Source organism: Triticum aestivum, chromosome 2D (genome assembly GCF_018294505.1).
Source record: "Triticum aestivum cultivar Chinese Spring chromosome 2D, IWGSC CS RefSeq v2.1, whole genome shotgun sequence".
Taxonomy (NCBI): domain Eukaryota; kingdom Viridiplantae; phylum Streptophyta; class Magnoliopsida; order Poales; family Poaceae; genus Triticum; species Triticum aestivum.
Genome location: NC_057799.1, coordinates 629,113,215 through 629,122,145, shown reverse-complemented (window position 1 = coordinate 629,122,145; position 8,931 = coordinate 629,113,215). Strand labels below are relative to the sequence as shown.

Genomic DNA, 8,931 nt, shown 5'->3' with positions numbered 1-8,931 from the left:
AAAAGAAAACAAAAACCTCAGCTCCTGCCAGGTGCTGACGCATGGATGCCTATTGGTCCCGGTTGGTGGCACCAACCGGGACCAAAGGCCCTCCTGCCTGGGCTCCCCGCACCGGCCACGTGGACGGCCTTTAGTCCCGGTTCGTGTAAGAACCGGGACTAAAGGGCTAGGCATTAGTAACGACCCTCTAGTCCCGGTTCCAGAACCGGGACTAAAGGCCCTTATGAACCGGGGTAAAAGCCCCTTTTCCTACTAGTGCCTGTGTTCTTACAATTTAATTAGGAGATTGTATTGTAAGAGATAATTATTGTATATATGTAGCCGGTAGTGTCCGATAGATATACGAGAACTTGTTGTTCGACCAATCTCTCGGAGAAGGAGAGGTGGTAGATATCAGTTCTCTCTGTATGCATATGTTCATCACGATCTTCTGTTTCCTTCATTTGATTACTAGCTAGCGTGTCTAGTCCTCTCCATACGTATATAGTACGTAGCATCGACCAAGCACGGAGATAAGAGAGCACACTTCTCTCTATTAATTAGCTAGCTAACACAATATATGAAACACCTAAATTAACCCCCCAAAAACCCCCAACCCCCTTTAAAATAAATAAAAACTCCAGCCCCTGAAATGCTGACGCGTGGATGCCTATTGGTCCCAGTTGGTGACACCAACCGGGACAAAAGGCCCTGCCTATTGGTCCCGGTTGATGGCACCAACCGGGACCAAAGGCCCCCCTGCCTGGGCTGGCAGCAGCGGCCACGTGGAGGACCTTCTGTCCCGGTTCGTGTAAGAACCGGGACTAAAGGGTTAGGGCTTTAGTAACGACCCTTTAGTCCCGGTTCGAAAACCGGGACAAAAGATCCTTACCAACCGGGGTAAAAGCCCAGTTTTCTACTAGTGTATACCTAACCAAGATCTATAAATAACAGGGGGAAAATAAAAAACAAAAGAGAAGAAGTGATTAATAACACATACCTGAAGCCTCACCGAGTGCACCTGCGAGAAAGCAGATAAAACCCTAACACTCACACCACCTCAAAATCAAAATCCCTACAAAATATCTCAAAATCAACAAACAAAACTCAAAATAGATGGCTATATCTAACCCTAGTTGAGTGCCCACAGCATGAACTACAGAACAAAGAGGAACTGGACAGACTAACCTCAGATGAGGGCGGACAGAGGAGAAGTGGAAAGAAGCTAGAAGAGACTGAGTGGAGAACTGGAGATGGACGAGCGCTGACAGGAGCTGGGAAAAGAACTCGAGCCGTCGGCCGCTCTCCAAGGACAGCGTGGGGGTGGGCTGAGTCGTGTAACTGGGTTAAAGCTGATAACGGGTAACGGGCTGATCCAAATAAACAGTCATCCGACGAAAGGAAGCCCACCACCGATTCGACTCAGGGCCGGTCCTGAGATTTCAGGGGCCCGGGGCGAAAATACAAACGGGGCCCTTTATATATTTAAAATTATAATCATTATGTGCATGTTTACATAAATTTTAAACATGAATTGTTTTGGTTTTTTATCATGGAGTGCAAAACCAGCTGGTCGACCTAGTTCCAGGTTCTAATTATGTATTATTATAATAATTATTTCTCACTTTTGCTAAGATTTTGACATGAAAGTTTCATGCATTGTATATTTCATAGTTTGGCAAACAAAAAGTAATTTGAACTGCTCTTGGTGGCACGCAGGTAGAATAGCTTCATAATTTGCAACACTAAAAATTATATTTTTGGCAACTAAAAATTAATTTTGCCACCTAATCATATTGAATCGACCATGAATCCTCCAATTAATTTCAGCTTGCCTATTATCATTATCCCATGGATTCTAGACATCCTCTCTCCTCATCTTTCATCGATCTCCAACCTGACCAGATTAATTAATCGGAAGGATTGCATTAAAAAAATTAGTTAGAAGGACAACTACGTCCTACTCCTCTCCGTTAATTCGCTAGATCTAATAATTCTGCGACCAACTAGTCACATATCAATCTAGCTAGCTCCATTGGATGATGCATCAGGAAGATGCTAACCTGATCTCTGTAGTTTAAAACCGCCTGCCAGGGCCGGTGGTGTTGTTACTCCTGTCCACGGCGATGAAGATGAAATTACTCGATCCGCCATTGGACGAGAAATCATCGGGGGAGGCCTCCGCAGGAGGAGGCTGTGTCGGCGGCGGGGTCGCCCTCGGGCTTGCGGGGTATGTCGCTAGGTCGATCGGTCATGTCGTCATGCGCGGACCTTCGCGAGGGAAAGAAGTTCCACCAATTTAGATTTTTTTTTAGGATCAATTCCACCAATTTAGCTAATCGCTGATTTACTTGCCTTTTTTAGGATCAATTCCACCTATTGAGCTAATCGCTGATTTACTTGCCCACAGCTAATGTTCGCTGTAAGCTGCATATACAAGTCTGTTGCATCAAAATTAGCCTAGAATCATTTTTTCTCATGGGCTGGATACAGAGAGCACACGTACGTGGGGGGGCCCTCAATTTCGGGGGCCCGGGGCGGCCGCCCCCCTGCCCCCCCATCCGGGCCGGGCCTGATTCGACTGACCGTAATAAGGAGTCAGTTGACCAAACGGAGCCCAAAACAGCGACATAAACACACCAGAAAAAAGAAAGCATACAAATCTCAAAGCAAAGATCAACGGTTCAGAAATCAACTGACCCAAAGACATAAACTCAGCTGACTGACATGTAGCTAAATTGATTTCGTGAACTGTGAAACGGAGATCAAGCTTCTGGGGGCCAATCCGATCTATATTGTATGGTGTACATGCCTTTATACTCCCTCCATCCGAAAATCTTTGTCGAACAAATAGACATATATATGTAGGCGTTTTTTAGTTTTAGATACACCTTATTTCATCCATTTCTGCAACAAGTAATCCCGGATGAAAAGAGTACTCCCTCCGTTCCTAAATATAAGTTTTTTTTTAAGATTTCAATAAGGACTACATATAGAGGTATATAGACATGGTTTAGAGTGTAGATTCACTCATTTTATTATGTATGAAGTTCACATTGAGATCTCTAAAAAGACTTATATTTTTAAAATGTCCTAGTGAGTGAAAGAGCGTACAATTCCCTCTCCAACAGAAAGATTCTCAAGGACCGATTTCAGATAAAAAATCATGATTTGCTTCTCTCAAATGATTAGAAGCTGCCCGATTAAGAACAATGCATGTTAGAAGTTAGAACTGGAGACGATACTACCAATATTTAGTTTTTTATTCAGATATAAAGAAATATGCACAGATGGTCTTCATGTTAATGGGACATGACGACCTTGATCTCGAACTGCTGTCCGATGACCAACGACAGCCCACTGACGCTGAACACTCCATTCGTTCGGGACTTGGTGCCGGCTGCCTTGAGCTCAGCGCCGTTCACATAGACGGTGAACCCCTTTGGTGGCGACGGGAGCCCCATGAATATCACCTTGCCGATGACCAGAGTCCGGCTCAGTGCGTACGAGTTCTGCACCACATTGGAACTCACCGTGGTCGTGATGATGCCCTTGCTATCCTCCGTGTTGCAGCCAAACCTCACCAGCGTCCAATTGCCTCCCATGCCGCCCATCTCCGGCGACTCGCCATCATCCAAGAACAGCTCACCGCTGGCGGTGCCATTCTCCGCGAGCGCTACAAGGAGGTGGAACTCGCTTTGGCGTGTGGCCGACGTGGTAAGGCCTGGCTGCTGCAGCGGTAGTATGTTGCCGCCGGCAAGGTGCACGTTTGCCGAGTCCGCTGGCGCCGGGAGCGTCACGCGCTTGCCGGTCTGCAAGGTGATGGCGGGGGAGTGGTCGTGAAGACTAAACCACCGACCGGCCGGGAAATAGGCGCCCACAGTGGTGGCGCCCGGCTCCAACACCGGAGAGACAAGCACGCCACGGCCTAGCAGGAACTGCCTGTCCACGCCGTAGGTGTCGGCGTCCTGAGGGTAGGAGAAGAAGAGCGGGCGCGTTATGGGTGACCCTGTTGCGTGCGCCTCGTACATGAGCGTGTACATGTAGGGGAGCATCCGGTACCGCATCCCCAATGCCTTCCTCGCCGACTGTGCCGTTGACTCCCACACGTAGAGCTCTCGCCGGACGGTTGTCTTCTCTGCGTGGGCCCTCGCGAACGGGTAGAATGCACCAAGCTGGATCCAACGGCTGCAGAGCTCCTGGGTCGTGTTGCCGTTGAAGCCACAGATGTCGGCGCCCATCATGGGGATGCCGAAGAGTCCAAAGCTAAGGATAGTGTTGATGGAATGCGCAAGCTCGTCCCACCGTGCGGCATTGTCGCCGGTCCAGTGAGCGGTGTAGCGCCCCGAGCCGACGAACGTGGCGCGACTGAGCACGAAGGGGCGGCGCGCCGTGTCCTTGAGAAGAGCATCATGTGTGGCCCGGGACTCGAGGAGGCCGTAGAGGTTGTGCGCGTCATACTCCAACACGCCATTGAAGTGCACCGCGGAGACAGGCACGGTCTTGTTATTAAGGTTACGGTGAATGCCGGTGTTGTTGATGCGGTAGGGCGAGTCGTCGTACTCGTTGAGCGGCTCCCAGGCCTTGAAGTTGGAGGGCTCGTTCATGTCGCACCACAGCCCGTCGGCGGGGATGGTTCGACGGAACTCAGAGATCTTCTGCGCCCAGTACTCAGCAGTGCGTGGGTTCATGAAGTCCGGGTAGTAGACCTCGCCTGGCCACACCCGGCCGACATAGTTGGTGCCGTTTCGCTGGAGGAACAGACCCACGGACTCATTTTGCGGAGGTGCTGCTTCTTTTTTGATCGCCGGGTCTATGATGACCACGTATTTCTGGCTGTTATTGTGGAGCCGGTCGACAAACGGCCGGAGCAGTTTCGCCGGGTAGTTCACTGGATCTAGTGTGAAGTCCTGGTAACCGTCCATGTAGTCGATGTCGGACCAAATCGACTCCAGTGGGATCTTGGCCTTGGCATAACCGGCGACCACACCCTCGAGATCAGCCACACTCTTGTACCCATACCTGCACTGGTGGAACCCGAATGACCAGTACGGCATGGGGGCAGGGCGGCCGATGAGCTGGGTGTACTGGTCGACGACGGCAAGCGGGGAGGGCCCGGCGAAGAAGTAGAAGTCGAGCACGCCGCCAATGACCTTGTAGGTGATGTAGGACCCGCCGTACTTTATGTCCATCCCGTTGGTGTTGAGGAGGAGCACGCCGTGCGCAGCGCCGCCGGGGCGCACGTCCATGTAGAATGGGTGCGAGCTGTAGAGGTTGATGTCCAGTAGGTCCGACCTCTCCAGGTCCTCGTTCCAGATCGTGAACGTGTCGTTCTGTTGGAGCCGGAATGTCCGTTTTGTCTGCTCCCCCAGCCCGCACAAAGATGCCCCCCTGGCTGGCAGCGCCGACGTCACCTCCAAGTACCTGCATTATAGTTCCATGCCCATCACCACTTTGGCTACTTACGTATCAACTAGCTACGCCGAGTGTCGTAGGTGTCGAAGACGGTGTAGTATCATACCGGTTCTTGAAGACGAGTGTGGCGGAGGTGTCGAAGAGGACGTCGCCGGTGGAGCGGCGGGAGACGGTGAAGCGGAACGGGACGGTGTGGATGGTGAAGGTCAGGTCTGAAGACTCGCTGGACATGGTGCTGCTGCCGGGCAAGGAAGCATTGCTCATGCCCGAGGAATGTAGCAAGACATCTTCCAGCGCCGGCTCTGGGCGTGGGATGACGTCCTGGGGGACCTCCCACCGCTGATGATCGGCGTCGGTGATGCGCACGTGGAGCTGGTTGTCCGTCTCTAGGCTGCCCCCGGTCATATCAAAATTAAAACAATGAGCATACGAGTTGTGTGCATTATGCTGGTTGTAATGGGGAGTATCATATACTAGTATCATGCATATGATACTAGTGTGTGATACTACCTTCGCAATGCATAGTATCATAAGTTAGTATTTTTGATTGCCTTATTAATTGCCATGCATGACACATATTAGTAGAACATTTAATATGATACGGTATCATTATATGATAGTACATCATCTATTTCCTCATTTAATTGTGTGTCATATCATTCAAAAAGTCTTGTTGGCATGTATGATACTACTTATGATACTCCCACTACAACCAGCCTTAGGTGATGTACAAGTGATTGTACCTCTTTTAAACTATAGGACAAGCGTTTCAACAGGGTATTAATATTTCACTAGTACGTAAGCTTGTGATTAATTTATTTGCCCATATTAATACCATTGTGCAAATAAATGTTTATCAAATCATGTCACTTATCTTATATTTTGATGAGAATTTTGGTAAGTACATTAAAGTGAAATTGATTCATAAGGATAAGTAAATGAAAGCGATTGATTTCATACTAGGAAGATTGGATGAAGGGATGGTGGAAAAAAAAGAAACATGGAACGCTATATTCTTTTTAAGTAGTAGAGAGAGAAAAACATGAATTAAACTCCGGAATCAGGATGAAGATCAAACACACTTACCTTGCAGTCAGGTTGAGCTGCTTGACATCAGGCCCGAACTGTGTCGTCCCGCCTACAAGTGTCAGCTTGGCCGACAGCAAATTCCGTGACCCGGCGACCGACTCGACTTCATAGTTGGCGCCACAAAGGTGGAGGAGGCATATGAGGATGGTGAGGAGTGCAAGAAGATCAGCAAATGATGAGATGATCGTCATCAGACGATATGATGGGTGCAACACAAGTGAGTGCCATCAACTATTGGACACACAACTTTATATAGGCTTGTAATCATCTTCACTGTTCAGAGAGTTTTAAATGTGCGCCTAAGATTATATGACTATAAAAGGAGGTACTTCAAGTTAAGGCTTATCCCTTCATCCAAATGAGGAAGTCAATTAAAGAGCACTAAAGAACAATGGTAAAGAAGGGATGTAACTAATGCCAACATACTCCCTTCATTTTTAAATATAAAACATTTTAGATATTTCAATACGGACTACATACGAATGTATATAGACGCATTCTAGAGTATAGATTCACTCATTTTGCTCTGTATGTAGTCTATATTGGAATCTATAAAAAGATTTATATTTAGAAACAAAGGGAGTACGTAAATTACAATCTCATTGCACTCCCTCTATTTTAAATTAATTGTGATTCTAAATTTGTACTGTTGGGGACGTAGTAATTTCAAAAAAATTCCTACGCACACACAGGATCATGGTGATGCATAGCAACGAGAGGGGGAGAGTGTGTCCACGTACCCCCGTAGACCGAAAGCGGAAGCATTAGCACAACGCGGTTGATGTAGTCGTATGTCTTCATGATCCGACCGATCCAAGTACCGAACGTGGCACCTTCGAGTTCAGCACACGTTCAGCTCGATGACGTCCCGCGAACTCCGATCCAGCAGAACTTCACGGGTGAGTTCCGTCAGCACGACGGCGTGATGACGATGATGATGTTGCTACCGACGCAGGGCTTCGCCTAAGCATCGCTACGATATGATCGAGGTGGAATATGGTGGAGGGGGGCACCGCACACGGCTAAGAGATCAAGAGATCAATTGTTGTGTCTCCAAGGGGTGCCCCCCTCCCCGTATATAAAGGAGTGGACGAGGGGGAGGGGGCCGCCCCCCTAGGCGCGCCCCATGAGGAGTCCTACTCCCACCGGGAGTAGGACTCCCCCCTTCCAAGTGGGAGTAGGAGAGGAGAGGGAAGGAGAGAGAGGGGGGAAGGAAAGGCGGGCGCCGCCCCCCTCCTTGTCCAATTCGGACTAGGGGGGAAGGGGGCGCGCGGCTGCCCTTGGCCACCCCTCCTCTTCTCCACTAGGGCCCAATAGGCCCATTAGTCTTCCCGGGGGGTTCCGGTAACCCCCCGGTACTCCGGTATATGTCTGAAACTCCCCGAAACCATTCCGGTGTCCGAACATAGTCGTCCAATATATCGATCTTTACGTCTCGACCATTTTAAGACTCCTCGTCATGTCCGTGATCACATCCGGGACTCCGAACTACCTTCGGTACATCAAAACACAAAAACAAATAATACAATCGTCACCGAAACTTTAAGCGTGCGGACCCTACCGGTTCGAGAACTATGTAGACATGACCGAGACATGTCTCCGGTCAATAACCAATAGCGGAACCTGGATGCTCATATTGGCTCCTACATATTCTACGAAGATCTTTATCGGTCAAACCGCATAACAACATACGTTGTTCCCTTTGTCATCCGTGTGTTACTTGCCCGAGATTCGATCGTCGGTATCTCAATACCTAGTTCAATCTCGTTACCGGCAAGTCTCTTCACTCATTCCGTAATACATCATCTCGCAACTAACTCATTAGTTACAATGCTTGCAAGGCTTATAGTGATGTGTATTACCGAGTGGGCCCAGAGACACCTCTCCAACAATCGGAGTGACAAATCCTAATCTCGAAATACGCCAACCCAACATGTACCTTCAGAGACACCTGTAGAGCACCTTTATAATCACCAGTTACGTTGTGACATTTGGTTGCACACAAAGTGTTCCTCTGGTAAACGGGAGTTGCATAATCTCATAGTCATAGGAACATGTATAAGTCATGAAGAAAGCAATATCAACATACTAAACGATCAAGTGCTAAGCTAACAGAATAGGTCAAGTCAATCACAGCATTCTCCTAATGATGTGATCCCGTTAATAAAATGACAACTCATGTCTATGGCTAGGAAACTCAACCATCTTTCATTAACGAGCTAGTCAAGTAGAGGCATACTAGTGACATTAGGTTTGTCTATGTATTCACACATGTATTATGTTTCCGGTTAATACAATTCTAGCATGAATAATAAACATTTATCATCATATAAGGAAATAAATAATAACTTTATTATTTCCTCTAGGGCATATTTCCTTCAGTCTTCCACTTGCACTAGAGTCAATTACACAGTAATGATTCTAACACCCATGGAGCCTTGGTGCTGA

At 48.2% G+C, this 8,931-nt stretch overlaps 1 protein-coding gene across 1 annotated transcript; it reads right to left on the bottom strand.

Annotated features, from left to right (window-relative positions):
- Positions 1–3,281: 3,281 nt before the first annotated feature.
- Positions 3,282–6,674, bottom strand: LOC123050568 (probable alpha-glucosidase Os06g0675700). Its single transcript, XM_044473344.1, has 3 exons — positions 6,481–6,674; positions 5,501–5,785; positions 3,282–5,403 (listed from the first exon to the last, which is right to left on the bottom strand). Exons 1-3 carry the CDS (start codon positions 6,672–6,674, stop codon positions 3,282–3,284), a joined length of 2,601 nt encoding a protein of 866 aa, XP_044329279.1.
- Positions 6,675–8,931: the final 2,257 nt, after the last annotated feature.